This window comes from Ambystoma mexicanum, chromosome 3p (assembly GCF_040938575.1).
Source record: "Ambystoma mexicanum isolate Mex_15411 chromosome 3p, UKY_AmexF1_1, whole genome shotgun sequence".
NCBI classification, from domain to species: domain Eukaryota; kingdom Metazoa; phylum Chordata; class Amphibia; order Caudata; family Ambystomatidae; genus Ambystoma; species Ambystoma mexicanum.
Window position 1 is genome coordinate 926682754 of NC_090925.1, and position 22933 is coordinate 926705686.

General features: G+C 44.1%; 1 protein-coding gene across 1 annotated transcript in view; it reads left to right on the forward strand.

Annotated features, from left to right (window-relative positions):
* The window catches only part of FAM83C (family with sequence similarity 83 member C), a 196360-nt gene extending 179743 nt beyond the window's left edge, over nucleotides 1-16617 (forward strand). Inside the window, exons 3-4 of the mRNA XM_069652214.1 lie at nucleotides 1960-2084; nucleotides 14806-16617. Of these exons, the coding sequence (XP_069508315.1) occupies nucleotides 1960-2084; nucleotides 14806-16315 (1635 nt within the window). The 3' untranslated portion in view covers nucleotides 16316-16617. The remainder of the gene's footprint in view (nucleotides 1-1959; nucleotides 2085-14805) is intronic.
* Nucleotides 16618-22933: the final 6316 nt, after the last annotated feature.

Sequence of the window (22933 nt, forward strand, 5' to 3'; positions counted from 1 at the left end):
TGAAATTCTCTGAAAAACAAAAAAGTCAAGTAGTTGGCGGTGGGACATTAGCAGATTCATTGACTAGCAAGTTCAGAAAATATACTCTGGCAAAGCAGGCCAAGAAGATCGGAAATGTGTTCACATATTATTCCTGATTGGTACCCGGCGAGGAGGGGTAGGGGAGTGTGGCGGCCTCCCTGCAAATCAGGATGCTCAGAACGAGGACTTTACCACATGGTAAAGCCTCTGCTCAGAGCCTCCTCAGAAGTGAGAGGCTGCCATCTGCCCCGCTGGTACTTAGGTAAGTGTGCCCCCACCTCTAATCCCTCCCCACTTACCTTGCGCTCCTTCATCCCTCGCCAATGCCTGTAACACTCTGTGTTCCTGGCACAGCTCAGTCGCGGCAATGGTCGCCCTGGAAAGTGATATGGGAGTATGTGCAGTTCCCTTCTCCCTGATCCATGGTGGCCATCTTGTTTTGTAGGTTTTTTCAAGTTGAGAAATGGCAAACACGCAGTTTCTCAACTTGAAAAAAAACGATTAGTATCCTGGTACAACATCCCAGAATACTAATAGCAATACACCCATCTGTGGGGGAGGATTACAGGTCGCTCAGGCTTCTAACTTATGCCCCCACAGTAATTACAAGTTAGTATTAATTTAATTAAGCTGTTTCACTTACTATGAGATGTTGACATCATTCGTGTATATTAACGACTTCAACCATGCTAAACATAATTCTATGGAACTGGTTTATGTCTAGATAGTTTTTTTCTTTTTTTTTAGATAAGAAGGCCGTACACAAAATTAACTTTCATTATAACAAATAACAAAGGAAATAAAAAAATCTTGAAAAAGTCTTAAAATATGCATATAATGATAATAGTTAATATTTTAAAGGTGCATTTTAGACGATTTAACGTTCCATTGGCAAGCTGTGTACAATGGGGGATACATTTCCTACAAAGTGCAAAACAATTGCTTCTGAGGTGTTTTCGATCACCCGTTGCTGCCATCGGGTAAATGTGGGGTAATTTTGTCAGGATGGTGACGTTGAATGGCCAACTGGGCTGCTAGATGTAAATGACTAGAGCAGGGCTCTGCATCCTGCAGCTCTCTAGATGTTCTGGACTACAACTCCCGTGATCCCCCACCATTGACTATGCTGGCTAGAGGTGATGGGACTTGTACTCCAAAGTATCTGTAGAGCCAAATGTTGCAGACCTCTGGACTAGAAGGTAAAGGAAATGTGGCCGCTTGTAAATCGATTTAGTGAGCTGCAGCGTTCTATGCTATAGGGATACACAGATGCAGAACTCCGGGCCCCTGCTGCATCACTGAAAGCAGACAATGCCGACATCCAAAGATTTTACCTTTTTAGAGTGGGGCCCCACAGAAAACGTTGTGTTTTTTACATTAGGGTTCCCCCTGTGTAGAAATGTTTTTATTTGTAAGGCTTTTAGAACTGTGGTGGAAGAGTTATTTTTGTTTGGATCTCTAATTAACATCACACAGCTAATGGTATGAGCATATCCAGTCGCTATGCCTCCCCGTTTGCAGAGGGAGGCAAAAATCCAGCTGCGCCATTCCCTTACACCTGCTGAGCAAAGTTTTGTTGGAAGGGGATTAGATGGCGAGGATTCTGGAAGTGGACGTAGATATGTGGATTCTATATTGTATTAAAAAACAAACAAGGGGATCTATGGTGCCTTCACTGGGTGGCATAACAACCTAGAACCATAATGAGAGGTGGTCAGTTCCAAACTAGTGCGTCTGAGTAATCGGGTGGTTTGAAGCTTAGCCTATTTACCAAGAAAACAAAGTTGAAAATTTGTAAAATGCATAAAGAAACTCAGCTGTAGTGCATGTGCTGGGACTCGCAAGCACCTGGTATTCACATAATTTTCTCCTAAAAGTATAGAGTGGAAAACTATGTATGTGTTACTTTAACCATGCGTTCACCTTTTGCAACTTTAGAACTTGAAGGTTCGAACGGTGACTGGAAGTACCTACTGCACCAAATCAGGAAAGAAATTTTCAGGCCAATTTTTGGAGAAGTTTGTACTGATTGATTGTGAACAAGTTATCGCTGGAACCTACAGGTGAGAATGCAATAAATGGCACATTGAGCTGATGTTTAGATTACAGGCAATTCTCGATTGCAAATCAATTTCACATACTGAAACTTCTGACAGGTCTATTACATTGATTGCTGTGTCAGATTTGGACTTTAAAATACCAAGAGGAAACAGAAAGATTCAAAAGGCATATGCAGTTGTGGTTGGACATGTCCTCTGGGTATTGTAGCACACACCTATGCTCTTCTTATTGTCAGGGTTAAACATTTCAAGTCACAAGCTGCTAGATTGCCATAAAGGGCCACTTGCCACCTCTGTTCGCCACATGCACACTGCACATCTTTTTATAGCGGCATAGGTGTTATAATGCCGCAGTGTCACAGTTGTGCACTTGTTTTGAGCGGTGACCCCACTGTGATCTCACCATTTTGAGAAATGTGGTCATGCCAACTGATATACCGCCCTATCCCTGGTCAAGCCAGTCAGAACTCGGTTATTCCTTTTTTTATTTTTTATTTTTTTAGATTTTTATTTTCATTTTTTCTTGTATCACACCAATCCATCTTTTGACAAACAACCTCAGAATGTTGAGGAATTCAAATTAATAACTGTCACCCTAACACCACCAAACATTGGTAAGAGCAGTTCTCATGTCAAGGCTGAAAGACTGTAATGCAACATTGCACATGAGAGACACAACATTGGCAATGGAGACCAAGCCAAGAGACAATGGCACACTATTACACTAACTTACATGGCGTGCAATCAAGTGTCGAGCTCAATTAAAAACGCTATGTGATTCTTTGTCATCCAATGTAAATTACCTAAATAAAGTTAATTACCTCACCATGCCAGCAATATTGAGGTATAGTTAATCTCAATTTTTTTTTCAGTCATTAGGTTCTCACTATCAGTAGTAAACTATTAAAACAAAATAACTGGTGGGAGGAAAGGAACCATTTCTTGGGAAACACAGGTCACCAATTAACAACTCAACAATGTTGATGACCACAGTGACAATATTTCCTGCCTCTATCTAGTGGAGGGATTGGGGGGGGGGGGGGCGGGGGGGGTCAGGTACCCCTCCAAGCCAGAGGATCATGTGCCCGAGAGTGGCACGGGGAAGATTCACTGGTCATCTTCTTAGCTCCCATTTCCAGGCAGAGGGAAGTCTCGTGAGACTATCTGGTGGCAAGGTCCTTTTAAAAGGGGAAGCACCTGCACCTAGAAAGCAGTGATCATATTGGATTATGGAAATCCGGCCTTCTCAACCCTAAAGCACAGTGCTCTCACTGTTGAACTCGAAGGTTGGCTCACATGTCCCATGGCTGTGTCATGTTAAAAAAAGGATTGGCCAACTTGGGCCTCTCTTAGGTCTTTTTAGATCCTGTAGTTCCTGCTGACACAAATATAAAAACCCTAGCAATGCATATACAGCCTGAAAAAATGAACAATGCTCAAGTGCGGCGCCAGTCAAATGTTCAGTCCGCCACTACTTCGTATTTGGCATGGGACTTCTCACGAAAGCTTATCTGAGATGGTTTGCTAAACTTTGCTAGTGGGCTGTCCTATTTAATCTCAGGACTAACCGTCTCCGGATGGCCAATGTGAGAAGAAACTGGAAGTATGTCAGATGTTTTCTGCTGTCCGCAACTTGCAAGTGTGATTGTGCTTCAGTTAAGGGATTAACTTGGGTCCTAGTTTAATGTCCCGGTTTTGAAGTCTTGAAGGGTGGGGGGGGGGGTGTTTCATTCTGATCCCGAGCGGTTCTGGACTCAGAGTGCTGTTAAGAAATAATGATTTTCTCTTTCAGAGAGACACACGCCACTTGCATTGTGTTCTTTTACTGAAAGCTCCTTAATGCATTTCGGAAGCAAAGCATGGTCACAATTCTTTGTGTGTGGCTCATATTAATTTGAATTTTCGTGTTGGTGTTTCAAATGTATTGCTTTTATTTGTATTTTCTGTCTGTGTTGATTTATAGTCTTTAATGAACTAATCTGTTTTTATTTCTTTTTTAATCATGGTTTATTCAGTTTTGAAATATATACAACTTGATTAGCTGACTGACTGACTGTGTTCACTACCACTGATGCTGGGGACACGGTAGCTACTACCTCTCAAAGGAAATTGAGGAATGGGGGCACTGCAGAATTGGACCTGTCTGCCCGCTTGGCCCCTCCTGTAGATGCAGGAATCCAAAAAACAACCTACAGAAGGAAAGAGGGTGTCTTCAATTTGGAAAGGAAACTCCAGAGTCAACCAGCCACCCATTATACAAGGCCTCCATTCTCCTAGAGTTAGGAATAGAGAGGCTGAGGGGGACCATCCTGGGGCAGGGTTAAGGCATGACAATTGGAGAGAGGACCGTTCAAGATGGGACGAGGCAGCCTCACGTCCCACATCAGAAGTGTAAGCCATCCACAGGGGTGGTTTTCACCTGACTGACAATCGTAGCACCAACTGCCTGAATGGAATGATCTGGGTTCCCTTGCCCAACAGAGAAGCTATAAGGCATGGCCTGGTGTGGCAGGCAGAGAGCTGATCACACAAGTGTGGGAGGGTGGGAGGGTGAACTAATCCTAAATGCCACATTATAGTAAGCTATCCTGGGAGATGAGACAGACGGCTAATGCCCATTCCAGCTGACACACCTGAATCCCTTTTCACCTGACAGTGGCAGGAGGGTGGATCAAAGCACTCCATCCCACAACCTCTGTTTGGCAGCAGAGATTTTTGGAGTAAGAGCTGGAGACAGCAGATGTTTTGGGGAAGGCTGCAGGAAGGAGCTGGAGGAAGGAACAGGAGAACACAAAGAGGATGCAGGATCCAGAAAGCAAAGCCACACTGGAGCCTGAGAGCTGGAGGAGAGATTCTCAAGACCAAACCAATGAGTTGGGAGACCCGGACCTGGTGGTACTGAGAGGGAGGAAGCGGGAGTGGAGGTAAAACGCAGCAAAGATGATTTCTGAGAGGGTTGTGCCCAGATGAATTAAGAGATAATTGTGAATTAGAGAAGCTCATTAAGGAGTGGGGGGGTGTCCCGAGAGGCGAAGAAGGTGCAAGAGGTAATTGTGAATTGGAGAAGCTCATTGAAGATAGAAGTGATGCCCAGAGAGGTGAAGAACATGGCAGAAATAGGAAAAACCTAGACAAAATTAATTGTAGAGAAGAAGGTGGTGAAATGCACGAAGACGTTGAGGGGAATAGCAGACATATAGATATGGGAAAAGGAGGATGCCCGAAATGGAAAAGGAGACCCGAAAGAGAGTAAAGAGTGGAGAGGCAAATACAATTGTGAGAGTTGGCTATGAAGGGGAACGAACGAAAGGGAGGAAAGAGACAAGGAGTTGTTACATTAGTTGATAAAGCAAGTGGATGGGTGAAGAGCAGGAGTGCGAAGTGGAGATGGATTGGAGTTAACACAGGAGGCAGAAGAGTGGAGAAGTGTAGTACAATCAAGAGGAACTAACTCCAAAGAGTGAAGTAGGAGTGAGAGAAGGGACAAGTCAGAATCCTCCCCAAAACCGAGAGTCCCAAGGACTACACGAGTGGGACAGTAAGTCAAAGTAGTTGGCCACCCTCTCAACCTACCAAGCTTCAGTGGTCTGCATCCAGGTTTTTGGTAGTTGTCATGAGATTTGCCGAGGGCCTTCATTCCATGGCCTGAGGAGTGCCAGCCACCAGCTGAAAACAGGTGTCATGAAAAGCTGACAATCATGATCTGTGAGAAAAGCAATGACTAAAAAGAGCAAGTTACAGAGAGAAAGACAAAAGAGATGCTGTCCCCAGGATGCCTAGAGACTTTCTTTCAAGTCTTTACTACTGGAGCTCTTCAAAGAAAGGAGCCCTAGGAAAAACCCAAGGCTGGAGAGAAGCCATTTACAGCTCTTAGCTGTCCCTGAAGGTTTTCTTAATTACAGCCACAAAGCCAAGCCTGATACTTTAATTACAATTTACTCCCACTTTGTGTAATATGTTGGCCCCCACTGTAAGACTCCTTTAACACATTACTTTGATTTGAGTTCGCCAGTTTATCTAGTCTTTTGAGCCCTGTCACTAGCATAAGAACTCCCCGTTTATAGAAAACAGCAGATAACTTGGCTTTTATGTGACGTATTTGAGTTTTGGCTCCAGTATGTTCTGACACACAATTGGTGTGAGTGCAGTTGGAGGGAAGATGGAGATGGGTGTTGTTTACTTATAGCAAACAGAGCTGCCATGTTGGAACAGAGACTTTCACAACCTAACACAATAGGGGCTTCTCTGTCGTTAATTATCTAACGCAGAACGTTCTTTGTTTTGTCATAAAGTGATGTTGCAGCAACAACTGCTGTGTGTGTCACTCGGTCAAGTCAAATGATTTAAGTTCTCTCCAGCAATGCATGCAGCGGTAGACTGGCCTATAGGGAACTCTGGAGATTTTACGGTAGGCCTCTGCACCCTGGGCCTCTTTTGTTTGGTAACCTGTTTTATGTCCACATTTTCTCATTGCTGAAACTGTGTAATGTGGGGCCACTTTGGAAATGATTTCCAGGACCTTTTGGTTCTCAGTCCAGATCTGAGTTCATGCTTATGCTCTAGGCACATAGTAAATGAGAAGCAGTACGCTCTATGGATTGCCATATTATCCACTTTAGGTAACAGCCACTTACAAAGTTAAAGGTGACAATGCTCTCCATAAGTCTGATGAGAGCACATGTCATTAGTTTCAGTTGTTTAAACATTTGTATAACTCCTTTCCCTCCACCTTTAGACCAGCATTTAAGACCCTGACTGCTCTCTGGGAATGGATCCTTCAGCCTTTGACATGTAGCAGAAGGGGTCTTTCACAGATTATGGACAGCTAGTTAAAAGAAATAACCTGTGCACTTTTAATCAACGCAGAAAAGGTCTCTCTTCCATAAACTGAAAGGTTTTGCTCCATAAAGCTAAGATATTGTATCATTTAGACCAAAGACTAAGGCTATCCCACCTTGCGGACACTGGCCATGAAAGGATCCAGCACACTAATGACAGATCACTCCTAGTGGTCTGTATTCTAGAGAGCACCCGGGCTACATGTAACACATATACACATTTTATTCATATGATTGGCTTTCAAAAACAAACAGTTTAGCCTAACAAAACATAGCTAAAATTGACATGATCTTTTTCTTATCCTTGAGGTCTTTCAAATTGACTTCATACCGACATTTGCACATTCAGTTACTTTGTAATGTGAGTTAGTACATATTGGTGACTGAGAATGTGGTCAGAGTGACCTGACATCTATCTAGTCGACACTTATTGGTGTTTCTGTCACTGAATGGGTTGCTGGTGTTCTGGTGCCGTCTTCAGGACAGTTCTAGTGGACTTGATGGTGTCACCGATTAATCACTGATGGGGGCCATCTAAAGGTAAAGAACGAGTGGGTAAAACAATGGGTGTCTCTACAGGGACTGGAGGTGCCTGATAGGGTGCTGGGTAGTATCCTACCTGAGCCAGTTATTTGCAGTGTCCCAGATGTAGCGAGGGCGCAAAGGGCCTCTTGCTGCAAGCGCCTTCTGTGCGCTTGGTATGATTTGCTCTGGACGTAGCCCCAACAGACCTGGTGATTCCCATTTTCAATTTAAGTGAGTACTCCCTGACACCAGAAGACATCGAAGTCCTCAGCAAAGGATTAAGTTTTGTCCCGAAAAGCAAAGCGCATCGCTTCACCACCGAAGTAGAAATTAGAAAAATGTTCCGCCTCGTCCGACTTCGGTATTTCTTCCGAGATTCTACAAAAGAAAAAGACATAGACCCGACCACGACAGGCCTGAAACTGAATCAACATTTACGCCCCTAACATCAATGATATGTCCAGAAATCCAAACCTTGGAAAACATTTTCAAAACGAAAAACCACTACAGAGATAATTTAACAAGCACAGAAAGAAAAGCCTTAAAGAATCTGGAAATGAACAATCTATTTTTGGTCAAACCCGCAGACAAGGGAGGCGGTATAGTCCTCTGGGGCAAACAACTCTATGAGGAAGAAATCCAAAAACAACTCAGTGACATCCGCTTTTACAAGAAACTGGACAATAACCCTACATCTCGCATAGCCGAAGAGATCAAAAGGGTGTCCAGTCATTTGGTCGACTACAAACTGGTCGACTGCAATTTGGTCGACGTCATTTGGTCGAAAACCAAATGGTCGAATTTTTTTTTTTTATTTATATATGTGTTTTGTGGGTTTTCGTGTAGAAAAATAAAAAGAAAGAAAAAAAAGGGGGTTGGGGGGGACCCCCCCCCCAAAAAAAAAAGGGGTAAAAATAAAAAAAATAAAAAATTCGACCATTTGGTTTTCGACCAAATTGATTCGACCAGTTGTCCAGTCGACCAATTGTTTTCGACCAAATGACTGGCAACCAATCAAAAGCCTCATGCTCTATGCCACAACGCAAGGATGGATCGATGAGGATGAGAAGGCTTTCCTCACCAAGGATCACCCAGTAATACCAGCATTTTACTGCATTCCTAAGATCCATAAAAATACTACCAAACCACCAGGGAGATCCATTGTCTCGGCCATAGGGTCTATTCTTCAACCCCTGTCCATATACACAGATGTTTTCCTGCGACCATGTGTAAGAAAAATGAAATCTTTTATTCAAGATACTACAGCCATGATCCTCCACCTCAGCAACATCCCCACCTCAGAACAAGACATACTGGTGACTTTCGACGTTGAAGCTTTATACACTAGCATACCGCAAAGGGAATGCATTGACGTCCTCAAAGAATACCTAGATAAACGCACAGACGTCTCTACACCAACCTCATTCATCCAAGAGTGCATCCGCCTGGCCCTGACGGAAAATTACTTTCTATATAAAGGACAATTTTTCCAGCAGATAAGAGGTACTAGCATGGGCTCAACTTTCGCGCCAGATATCTCAAACTTGTATATGGACAACCTAGAAAACCCATTCATATATAACGATGTAAACCAGTACAGGAACAAACTAGTCGGATGGGTGAGGTACATTGATGACATCTTTACTCTGTGGAAAGGCAACTTGATTGAACTACAACAGTTTCACATATGGCTCAACACTGTGGACCCGTGCATCAAATTTACTATGCACCACAATAATAACAACTTGGCCTTCCTGGACCTTAATATCCTCAGAGCACGAGATGGTACAATAACAACGACAATATACCGCAAACCAACAGATAAGAATACACTACTACAATTTTCCAGTTTCCATCCACAAGCCCTCAAAGAAAAAGTACCATTCGGACAGTTTTTAAGAATAAGAAGGAACTGCTCCTCACTGCCCGAATTTGACTCTCATGGAAAAGACCTGGAGGACCGTCTAAGAAACGGGGCACCCAGGGGCGATCATCAGGAAAGCACGGAAAACGGCACGAAATCGCAGCAGAACAGATTGTTTGACAAAACAGAAGCAAGCAGAGCAGCAAGACAATATGACTTGCGTAACGACTTTCTCACCAGTAAGCAACGCACTTAGAAAGACAATCCTGTCTAACTGGCATTTATTGCAAATAGACACTTTTGCACTAACAACACCGAGATTCGCTTTTAAAAGAAGTAAAAACATCAAGGACCACCTGGTACACACGTACCCTACAGAAAAACCACAATTGTCTGCTCAAGCTACACTGTGGCATCTTCTACCTGTGGTAGGCCACTACCGTTGTGGCAAGTGCTCAGTCTGTCACCTCACACAAGACCAAAAAGAGGTATCCCTTAATGGCACTGTATGGAAATACAAGACTTTTTCAAATTGTCTGACCAAATGGAGCATATACATGATTTGATGACCATGCGATTTGTTATACAAAGGAAAGAGCAAACGCGAGGTGAGACAAAGGATATGCGAACACAGGTCCTGCCTGAAAAACCTAGTAGAGGACAAACCAATGGTGGCCCATTTTGAGAAAAAAGGACATAAACATACAGAACTAAGATGGTGTGTGATACAAACCATAGAAGCTAAAGCGAGAGGGTGAGACAGAGACCTAGCACTAAGAAAATTAGAGCAAAAATGGATACACCGTTTAGACACTGTAAAAAACGGATTAAACGTGGCCATAGAGTGGAATCTGTTCTTCTAATTCTTTGAATTCTGTGTGAATCATCCTATATGTGGCAACTGTTTCTCCATGCATAAGTGTACAATGGTTCTTCATATGTGTCAAATGTTTCTCCATGCATATAAGACTCTCTAATCAAAAGTAATTAAGTATGTTAAATGCGGGGAAATGTATTTAACTTGCATATCTGGCTCTGTGATGGCTGCAATTCCGCTCATGCGATTCCATAGCCCTATCCATACTAGCAATGTCCGCTATAGTACAATGATGGTCTCCATATGTACTCTTACAGTGTTATTTTGTGCCGACTCTTGCGGCTAGTAGCCTGTATAGTAATGTGCCCTTCTTGCACTACAAGTATGCTAGTATGTAAGCTTAGCATACATGTGTCCGCCCACACTCATACCATTTACCCGACCCCTCAGTTACAATAGGTACCTGCCAGGCCCCTATATCGCTCGTGCCCCAGGCACCAACAATGAAACAAGGAGTAAATGTCCGCACAAACACTAGCGACTGTATCTATAACGGAAAGGTGTCACATTGCAAGAAACTTTGAAGTTTTTAATAAATAGGTATGGGGTCTTCTTGCAATCCCCCACGGGCCATAAGCATCTCTCGATCTCCAGTACGCTCATGCCTGGTAAAGATACTAACTCCAAGATGTAGTAACGAGATGCTGCTCCTTCGCGCATGCGTCCCTGAGACCAGAGTGCGCATTCACGCGCCAAGCGAGTATTAAAAAGCCAGCACGCATACGTGTAGCTACAGACACTGCCATACCTACGGCGATCTTTAGCTATGCCCACCAACAGGTAAGCTGTATCCTGACCCGCTGTGGTCCCGAGCCCACCCTGCACGGCCCGTTGCTCCCTTTCACTAATAGAGAGCACGTAAGTACTCAGACGCAGCCCCCATAGGCATGAGAGCCTAATTCATTTTCTGTGACCCGCCGCGGTCCCGAGCCCACCCCTCCACAGCACGTCACTCTCCCTCACACAAAGAGCACAGCAAGACTGACACAACACAAGAGCCTTGATCCAATTTCTTTCGCACATCCACAAGGCAAGATAAGTAGAAATTTCACTCGATCACTGACACTGAGTGCACTCACAAATCGAGTAGAGATAACTTTCACCTGCCTAACAGCATGCTAGGGCAGTGAATTACTACAGTCAGATAGGGCGGTAGAGACACGACAGACAGTGCCCCTGCACCTCATCTATTAGATAAGTCCGGATCTAACTACGTCCAGAGCAAATCATACCAAGCGCACAGAAGGCGCTTGCAGCAAGAGGCCCTTTGCGGCCCTTTGCGGCCTCGCTACACCTGGGACACTGCAAATAACTGGTAGGATACTACCCAGCACCCTATCAGGCACCTCCAGTCCCTGTAGAGACACCCATTGTTTTAACCACTCGTTCTTTACCTTTAGATGGCCCCCATCAGTGACATCATCAAGTCCACTAGAACTGTCCTGAAGACGGCACCAGAACACCAGCAACCCATTCAGTGCCAGAAACACCAATAAATGTCAACTAGATAGATGTCAGGTCACTCTGACCACATTCTCAGTCACCAATATGTACTAACTCACATTACAAAGTAACTGAATGTACAAATGTCGGTATGAAGTCAATTTGAAAGACCTCAAGGATAAGAAAAAGATTATGTCAATTTTAGCTATGTTTTGTTAGGCTAAACTGTTTGTTTTTGAAAGCCAATCATATGAATAAAATGTGTATATGTATTACATGTAGCCCGGGTGCTCTCTAGAATACAGACCACTAGAAGTGATCTGTCATTAGTGTGCTGGATCCTTTCATGGCCAGTGTCCGCAAGGTGGGGTAGCCTTAGTCTTTTTCTCAATTTTGTTATACCGCCTCATGAATTGGCCCCCCCGAAACAAAAAAGAGGGCTACTTACCCCTTATATAGCAAACATCATTTAGACCAAAGTCAGAGGTAAGGGAAAACGGAACATACAGTTTTTTTCAACCAATATAGTGTTTGTATACTCATCACACATATACAAAGCGGAAGCAGAAGTGTATAGGGGTAAATCAGAAGAAGAGCTGCAACGGCCAATCTCGATAACATCATGGTAAAGTATATACCTGAGCTAGAGTCCAAATCCTCCGTATTCACTGCAAACCTTAGACACTTTGTGCAAATGATACTAGCACTGGTACCTTACACCTTCCCTATCCAGGACGTTTTTTTAGAGGTTTCTTCTTTTTGCTGGCGAGGCTGCAGAGCAATGGGTAAAGCGACTTTTATGGATGCTGAGACCGATGCAAAGTCCAAATATTATGAAGAATGACCTCGTCCCGATCAAAAAGACCAGGGCTACATAGTTCCCCTCCACCCACCCACTGAACCACAAGTGATTCTACTGGGTGATACAGACATGCATGAGAACTACACACAGGTGGCCCACCATTCCAAGTTAATATCCCAAATGTTAACCCCGCAGAACATCATAGGTGTTCCAACATGCAGCATATGACTGCATTTGTGGTTCAACACACATGTAAGAGGCTGTCAGAATATATTAGATAGATCATATGTGGGCCCTACACTCGCTACTCTAAAACTACCCTAACATAGAGCTTTACCTCACTCACTTTAATATGCATTCGACCTAAGAACTGTGTTGCATATTAACTCTCTAACCACACGATATATAGTAGGAGAGTTTTCAAGGGGCAACAATGGACCCTTTACCCTTTTGCTAAAAATAATGCCTGTCACATTTACAAGCCCATACCCAGAACTCATCAGTTAATGTAACTTTCATACAAGTGACTGTACAGTTCTTAGGCACTTAAAACAGCCATCTTAGAGTGAAGGAATATTTGTTAAACGTCCGAAACTCTGATAGCCTGAAACCAAAAATGTGATGGGTGGAAGATTTTGACTTAATATGTACCACTGGCATTTCTCTGGCCAACAAGGCTGACATATGACTGGCGTTGCTTGTGTTTCCATGCAGAGGGGACCTGACCTGGCAGTTCGAGAAGGGCGGCTCCCATTAGTGGCAGTACTTGACTGATTTGCATATGGCTGGACCCCTTTTGCAATGGCACAGACGGGCTAAAAAAACGTTGGTGTGTAAGGTTGCCCAGAGCAATGCCAGTGGTTCAGATTAATTCAAAACCTTCCCCCCCCATCACTTTTTTGGTTTCGAACCTTTATTGGGGTGTTGGTGCCTATGATGGCCAAAAAAAGCAATAGCAAAGAGATAGAAGGGAATGTTTGCAGTGTTGCAGAATATTTGATTGGTATGCATTGGCTGAAAAACAGATACTTATTTGTGGGTTTTTCCGTATCACCCATTGAAGAAGTTGTTTGATTAAATGAGTGCCAAACAGGAGCTAGGATGAAGGAAGGTTCTCTCTTCTAGGCTCACCTTGCTTTCTTGTGCTAGTATGTCTCAACACAGACATGAAAAAACAAGAGGTCCCACTCTGTTACTATAGTCCTATAGTCAACCTGTTCCTAATGCCTCATCCTTGTCTTAGTGCCTCGTCCTCATCCTTCATCCTAATCCTAATCCTAGTGTTTAGTTCCTTGTCCTAGTCACTCATCCCAATCCCTCGTACTGGTCTTTGGATCCCTTGTTCTAATCTCTAACACTAATAATTCATAGTCCTAGTCTCTCATCCTAGTCATTTGTCTCTCCTCTTTTGTCCGGATCCTTGATGGCCTACTCCTCATCTTTCATCCTAGTCCTTTTCTCTCAGCATGGTGCTAGTTTCTCACCCAAACCACTCATCCTAGTCCCTCATCCCAGTTTCTTGTCCCTCATCTCTAGTGCCTCGGCTCCCCTCCCTCATCTCTGCCTCTTGCCCAAGACCTCTCATCCTAGTAATGTGTCTTATTCACTCATCCTAGTTTCTCATCCTAGTCGGTCATCTTAGTCCCATTCCCTCATTTGAATCCTAGTCCCTTTTCCCAGACAATCGTCCTAGTCTTTTTGTCCCTCGTCATAATCCCTCATCCCTCTTCCTAGTGCCTTATTCTAGTCCCTCATCCTAGGCTCTCATCCCTGGGCATTAATTACTTGTACCTCGTCTCCCATTCCTAGTCTGTTACTAGTGTCATTTCCCTACCCCCCTTTTTTATTTTTACAGAACACTGGTTGACAAACACTAAATCTACTAAACTTCTCTGTTTTCTCATGCAAATACCAACACTTTGCACCTAATTTTTTCAGATGGGCCCAAGAGTACAAGAGGTTATTTCGTGCCCAGCATTTTGTGTTATCCCATTAAACCCTTGAGGTCCTTTTTAACAGAAGCATGCACTAAACCCATATGCAAACGACTTCTATAATGGTTTCATAATGGTCACAAACTGTTTTGAAGCAGCCAAACCAGCTACATGTAGCACAATACAAACAGCTATTAACAACCGGACTACTGCAAACATCATTACAATGATAATTGTATTTTTGTGTAATGTAGTGCTTTGTGTTGTTCATATGTATGAAAATGAATATGAAATAAATCTATCTACTAATTTGTCATGCTTTTCAATCGGGCAAAACTACCCTCTTTACTCAAGTGTGATGTAGTCCTCAGTGATGCACAGAATATTGTATCTTTTATTATATCCACATAAAGGCTTAATCTATTTTTTTTCTTTTTCTAGTTTTAGCTGGATTTCAAGTCAAGTTCACAGCAACATGGTGACACTTTTCATTGGAAAAATTGTAGAAGATTTTGACACAGAATTTCGATGCTTATATGCCGTCTCTAATATTGTTGACTATTTCTACAACGCAGATCCGAGGATGAATCAATATTCCCGTCCGTCTATCTGGAATACACAACCAATTCTAAGGTCAAGCCCAGATCTTGCACCAGTGTTATCGAGATCGAATGGATCAAGCAGTCATTCCAACTCTAGCATATCAAGCCTGAAGGCATCCCCGTATGCAACCAGCACAATCTACAATGTCATTCACAAAGATAATCATTCTCCCCCAGATTTCAGGGACCTAGGAAACAAGGACAATAGCAGTGGTTTAAGAGTGAGCTTCCTCAGCCCGGGAAGAAGGACATCCAACCCTACAGACTACAGAGAAGCGTTTCAAAGCAATACCAATCTTGGACTACGGACATCTTTGCTATCAAAGTCAACACCAGCACTCAACCAGTTTGAACCTGTACCAAACTTTGCTCACCTGACTGTCACTGATCCCAGAATTTTCCCAACGGAACAGAATAAACAATCTGATGTGAAAAGTGATCGTTCCTTCAATTCACCTGCTCATGTCAGTCACATAGAAGGTGTAAAGCAAGTAAACGGTGACGGTGTTGGCCATGAAGACACTTCACCAGAACAAAGCAACAAGCTAAACAGAAATGAGAAAAGGATGACTCTTGGGCATAGTCATTTGGACATGATGATGAACTATCGACGCAACCACACAAGAGGAACCAGAGGTCTGCAAACCGAAAATAAGGAACCTACAATGCTGAAAAGTGATGTTTCTCGCTTTCAGGCTGGTAACGTAAGTCAGACAGGTATTAAGACAAATGCATATATTAATTCTCCTGATCCAAAGAATGTTTCAAAAGAACAAAGCAGCACATTAAATGGAGATGAAAATATAATGACCCTTGGGCATAGTAAATTGGATATGATCACAAATTTTAAACCACGCCCAACTAAAAACCTACAAGCAGAAGACATGATGCAAACAAATGAGAAAAGTGATGGTTCACCAAATCAAAGCACTATTTCATATACCACTGAGAGCAAAAAGGATGCATGCATCAATTCAAATGGTTTGACGTCAAGTTCAAAACAGCCCAACACCTTGAACAGTGATGAGAAAACAAATACCCTGGGACACAGTAAACTGGACATGATTATCAATTGTCGACCTCGACCTACTACAGGCATGACAGGGCTTCAGACAGAAAATAAGACTTCCACCGTGGTGAAAAGCGATGCATGTAATCACGCTGTTGACGTTGGTCGCTCAGGAGAAGGTACTTGTGCAGCTCCCATTGGTCTGAGCGGTAACTCAAGAGAAAACAGCCACCTGAGCAGAAATGACAAAAGGATGACCCTTGGTCATAGTAAACTGGACATGATAACAAACCATAACAAACAGAAACCAACCCAAGCATATAGCCGCTTCAGGCCCTGATGTCTTCACTTTGTGGTTCTAGTTCATGCTAACATCCCCCAGACTCCGAACTATGTACATTAAACTGTACCCAATGTGTCTCTTCTGGAACGAGCTTTGCAGGAAAGATCAGAACTTGCTAAATGGATCCTGAAAGGTGTCACGGATTGTCAGGCAAAACCACACCGAGCAACTCATTACAATCAAAATTAGTTAAATGTACAAATAAACTGCTGCTTAGAAAATTACACTGTGCAAATGGTAACAAGACAATGCACTTTTATTGTTACTTCATGTGAAATGATTAAAGTATTTCATTTATAGTTATTGGTGTTGATTGCCTGGTAATGCACTGCACGTTGGTTGAATGTAGGTGACATTCTGCTGTTTGAACGATGGGACAGTTGCATAACGTTCTTAGAAAGGGGAGAGTACATTTGAAGTGGCAGTAAACAACACAGGCATTTCTTAGAAGTGTCCAGCCAGTAGGGTCCTGATTGAAGGAGGTAGCCCGTCCACAATGGGGAAAAGGCCAGAGTCTTCAGACAGAGTGCTCATACTAATCAACTTCAGAGCGTATTAGCTGGAAGACAGCCTCGCGTGAGCGCTATACAGGCAGCCACACCTTCCCTATGCACGGTGAGCATAGTCCTATTAGCCTCCCATGTCTGGCAGGTCGCAAATCACACCCAGCCACACATGGAAGCCTGCAGAACGCTGGCATGTGTTGAGTGTCTAGTCTTTCTGAGCCATCAACATCTCTTATGGTGCAGGACTCACAGGGTAGAGGGAGAGAGAGGGGTGGTGGTAAAGTTAAGGCACGGGTCAGAACCAAAGGCAATGAAAGTGACATGGAGCAGAACTAGGGCAGTGAGAGTGGCATGGAGCAGAATGGGAGGCAGTGAAAGCCATGGTGCAGCACGGGAGCAATACAAGTGAATTGAAATTAGGTACAACTGGGGCCAGTGTAAGTGGCCTGAGGAGAATAGGGTCAATGATGGTTATATTAGGGTACAATGAGGGCACTATGAGCGACATTGAAGGTAAAGTTGGGGATAGTGAGAGTGACATGATGCGGATCTAGAGAAATGAGAGCGACAGTGGTTGGTGCAAATCAGGGGGCAATGGTTTCTGGCATCTGAGGCTTTTGTATATTTAATAATGTATTCTCTAACAAAACTGTTGGTAAATCCTATGGTTAGTCCCTTTTCCTTCAAATTTTACACATAATTGAGCTGCTAAATACACCATTTTAACAAAGTTTGTAAAGACATTTCTGCCCCACATCTTTAAAAATTGAGCTAAAGAAGCTTTTTTTCATTTTGCGAAATGCTAGTGGCAATTGTCCAGTTAAGCCTATGCTATCTGTGTATCGTGCCACTTTGTGTAGGGGCTTGGGGTACAGGTTTTAATGATCATTTGACATTGGCACAAAATGCTTTTCTAAGAAGGTTGCTGCTTATTTCTTTATCCAGTTCTGTGTTTGCCTCTATTTCTGAGAGGAGTGTCCCATATGTGTCTGATTGTACCAAACTTAAATACTTATTATTCTGGTGCTTAATTTAGCTTAGTCCAAGGGCTGAGCTGACCTGTCGTCTGTTGCACGAGTGATGTTGGTCATCAAATCTGTTGGTTAAAATGTGATTGGTGGAAAGTGAATTGCTTAAACGGGGTCTGCTAGTGCGGCACACGAATCCATTGTGCCTAAGTCATAATTCAAAAATACTCTTTAAAATTCGATTTTCTGATTATTACAATTCAGCTAGTTATGCCGTCAGTTCGACAACATTTGTGATTAAACACCCAGATGTGTCTATTTAAGTTGAGCACAGAACTTGTATTCCTGCTCACATTTGACAAGGTTTCAATTACATGTGTTGCCCCTGAAGACTGTGACTTGTAGATGGAATGGTAACTAATGCACCCGAAGATATTCGATATCTGTGCAGCACTGAAATCCAGGAAACGTTATTACATTTGACATTTTTCTGTACGAGATATGCTGCTTTGAGAAAAAAAGAACTCTTATACCACTGTTGAGAAACAGATGCTTTTCCCACTGCACTTTTATTCTTGCCCCTTCTGGATATCTCATTTGTAGGTTATGTTGTAAAGACTTATTTATTTTATGTTCCTAAGCTGATATTAACTGATTTATTGGTAAAGAAACTTGTGATATTTCTTTGATATATTTTACAATATATTGTTTACCGTGTGATGCCTTTTTGGAAACTTGATGTTATTCAAAATAAACCTTGATGAAATTAATTGAACCAGCGCCCAAAAATAGCAATTTTAATTTTGGTGGAAAAAACATTATTTTCAAAAATGTGTTTGTAGCTGTTTATTTAATGAAAGGATGGTCTTTATAAAAGCAATCAGCTAAAAATATGACCCAGCTGTCACAATATTGTACATCTCAGCTTTTAGATCACAGGCACTTTGCAATAGATATTTGCCTCCAGTCAAACAGCAGATTGATTGTGATAAAGATTGCCAGATGACTCGATGTTGTCGAATACACCCTATCCCAGTCCAGGGTTTGGCTTTTACCTTAGTCCGTTCCACTCAATTAAAATAATCTGAGACTACAATTCTCAGAAAGCAATACAGAGAGAAATTAAAGCTCAGGACTGGGGCATGGTGTCCTGGGTGATGTTGAGTCATCTAGTAACCTTAAATGCCTTGTCACTGTGTTTAAGCAGATTCTAGTAATTCCTGATATTATTTAGGTTTCTTTTGGGTAGCCTGTCATTTAAAATATTTCCCTTTTCTAGTTTGATTGTGTTATATTTGCATTCTCTTTCACCATGCATACTGTAAAGCGTCTATGTTAGATATGTATATTTGGTATTTGAGTGTGTTTACATTTTGCATGAAGCGCCTCTGACTTTCATCAACAATTCCTTTAACATTGGCAGGTTAATTGAGCGCAGTGTTCAGTGGGGCCCATTCAGCCTGATCTCAGTGTTATAGATTGTATAGATGTGTCCGGGGCTCTCTAGCAGTCACCCCAATTATCAGCAGAGAACACTTGAGCCCATCAAAGACTCCCGGCCACAAGAACGGAAGACTCAGCCATGGGGCAAAGTTACGGGCCCTCATTACGACCCTGGCGGAGATCGTGGTGCAATATGCACCATGGAGCACGGCGGAAAGCTGCCGATACCGCCATGGGGGTTGGCGGATTTACCGCCCCATTCCGACCTTGGCGGGGCGGTAAATCCCCATTCCCCATTTTACCCTTCCCCATTCCCATTTTTGCCCCATAGGGTATAATGGGAGTGGGGAAGGCGTTAATTACGCCACCGTAAAATACGGTGGCGTAATTAACATCAAGGTCCCGTAGCGCCATGGATTTCTCCGCCCGGAAAAACCAGGCGGAAACGGCTCCATGGCGCTACGGGAACTCGTAGTAGGGCGGACGGGTCCGCCGCGAATACCGCTGGCGTAAACCCACTCCGCCAGGGTCGTAATGAGGCCCACTGTCTTTTATTAGCAAACAAAATGACTGGGATTCCACCAGAAAAACAAGTATCCTCCGGAGCTCTCGTCTTCTAAGCATGTGACACCCGTTTTTATCCCGGTGTGACATCACAAATTCAGGTTCCATCCCAGAAACCTATCAGACATTTACATTGGTCATTCTGGGTGAGCTACATGTAGAAGATATCTACAATTGGATAGCCATATCTAGTGGCTCCTCCTATGACTACCTCTTCTAGTATCAATCTACAATGTTGCAGGGTCACAGAGAGATGACTGGCCCTTGCAACAAATTATTTCCCAATGTGAAAGGTGCTGTCATCCATGCCCCCGACCCCCTCAGGTATAACAGCCCCCTGGCAGCAGTGGGGCTAAAGCCCTTCACACTGGCCCCAAGGGTCTTAAAACTCCATCAGAAACATACATGGAGTCAGTCCTGGCGCCTTTGGCGCCAGGCTCATTATCAGGAAAAAAGCAATACCAGTTTTGGACCTTAATCCAACATGGAGGCCTATTACACAGCTCAGTTCTTTAGAACCAAGCCATGCGGTCTAGTGTTTCAGGTGTGGCTGGACCTGGAACTACTTGGCCTGGAACTACTTTACCTGGGCTATTTAAACCACACCCAAACAACAGAACACGCTTCTTGTTATTCTGCACTCCTGCAGTGTAACGCTCACCGTGTCCAGCTCCTGCTCATCTACTTCTCCAGCGACCCGATCCTGAAGCCCTAGATCTGGATTCCAATAATAACCTGGAAGAACAAGAACAATATTAGCGAGCAAGAACACTTACCTGTGAAGTAACCGGTCTTGAATCCATCCTGCGCTTCGCTTACCTCACCCATCTCCGGAGTTCGCGGCAACCTGCAAAGGTAAAGAAACAAGGACAGCATTAATAACAGTTCTTACCTGGCAAGCAGCGAGTCCTGGCAGCGAGTCCTGGCAGCACTCTGCGCTTCTCTTACCTTGCCTATCTCCGGGTTTCACTGCAACCTGCAAAGGAGAAGGAACAAGGTCAGCATTAACAAAGCACTTACCTGGGCAAGCAGCGCTTCGATCGCTCATCACTCCGGAACATCACCGCAACCTGTACAAAGAAGGACAGAGAACACAGGTTAGCAATTAACAGCAATAAACAGCGCAGCGCTCCGCGCATCAATAACTCACTATGGTCTTCGCCATCGGCACGGCAACTCCGAGATTGCAACCATCCCTGTGAAAAGAAAAAGAGAAATTTTTAGGGAACAGTGTAGTGGAGCAAGACGCGGAGAAGACAGAGAAAACAGAGGGAAAGAAAGAGACAGAATAAAGACGGAAAAGACATTATAACTCACCTGGAAGACAGCAAGCAGAGTCGAAGTGACAGCCGGTCTGGACCCGACATAAGGGCACACGGACCAGTGAAGCAACTAGGTCCTCGGAACGCCCGCACCAACCATGCGCCCCTGCAAAGAGACGCAGGACGGAGAGTTCAACGCACAAAAACCTAAGGTGAGCAATAACCTCAAGGGAGGGGATTTGGACCAGAAGGAGGTGGGAGTCCACCCATCACAGAACCAGTATCTTAACCCTCCATTCTCCTGTTATAGGCGCTACCCAACGTCTGGCACATAACCAAGCAGAGAGGCGTCCGGGATAGCGCTTAGACCTCCGTCGAGTATTGTGTGGCGCCCCCGTGGATACCAGGTGAGCATAACAGAACGCGAAGACTCAATTAAAAACATCCAACTGGGCGTCATGGAAACATCAGAGACTGACCAACTAGCCCAGTTACTGGGAGAATTATGGGCTGAGGTGCACTCCGCCCGGCAAGAAACCAACGCCCTTAGGAGGGAGTTGATTGTCACCAAGGACCACACTGATAAATTAGCCATACAATTGCTCCAAACACAGGCTGGGCATGCTCTGTTGCCAGGAAGTATTCCGTTGGTTCCAGCCACATCCGTCAACCCAGTGCAGGTGGTCCTCCCTGGGGCAGTTCCTTTGGCCCCACCAGAACGTTTTACGGGGGACCAAAGAAAATATGCAGTATTCATGAACCAGTGTCGCCTCCATTTTCTTTGTAGACCCGGAGCCTTTCCTAACGATCAGTCACGGGTTGCCTTCGTTCTGTCATATCTGAGTGGCAGTGCCGCGGATTGGTCCATACCATTAGTAAGCCAGGATGACCCACTCCTGCGAGATTTCAGGGGGTTTCAACAGGAGATGGAGAAGCTGTTCGGCCGACATACCCAGGGCCAAGCTCTGGATAACAAACTTATATCCCTCCGCCAAGGCAGCCAAGATTTGTTAACATATATCGCCACTTTTAACGGACTTGTCGTTGAAGCTGGGTGGCCTGAGGAGAAACAAACAATGTTATTCCATCGAGGATTACAGGGGGAATTGAAAGACGTCCTAGCTCAGGTGGTGAACCCACCAAAAGACTGTGCAGAGTTCATCAACCTAGTGGTGCAGCTAGACCACAGGCTGCAAGATCGAAGGACAGATCGAGCCAGAATGAAGAATCGGACTGTGTATGTAAGCTCAACGGAGAACATTCCGCGGTCATCACTTCAGAACCCATGCACATTGGGGGGGGGTACAGAGCCCATTAACCAAGGCCGAAAGAGACAAAAGGAGACAACAGCAATTATGCCTGTACTGCGGGAAATCAGGTCACTTCCTCAGAGAATGTCCCGTAGGAGAACAGTTGGAGCTACAGAGAAAGAAGGAGGAGAACAAGAGTCAGAAAACTTCCAGGCCCGGCAAGCATAGAGGTATGTTTGTCGAGTGAAGGAAAAGAGCCACAGACCTCACACCTTGCCCTGTCTGTGATTTTGATCAGTCACCAACAACCGTCTCGGATGCATGCTGTGGAGGCATACATAGACAGCGGAGCCATTGGTATCTACATAGACCAAGGCCTGGCAACAAGGATGGGGCTTCCCCTCTGTCAGAAAACAACAACCGAGAAGGTCACCACTGTCGACGGCACGGCGGTAGCTTCTGGTCCTGTAACTCAACGCACAGCAGAATTGACCCTTCTGTGCCAAGACGGACATCGGGAAGCCATTGCCTTCGACCTTATCAAGGCCCCTCAGTTCCAGGTGATTCTAGGGATGCCGTGGTTGGTGTCTCACAATCCTATCAATGACTGGCGAGCCAAAAA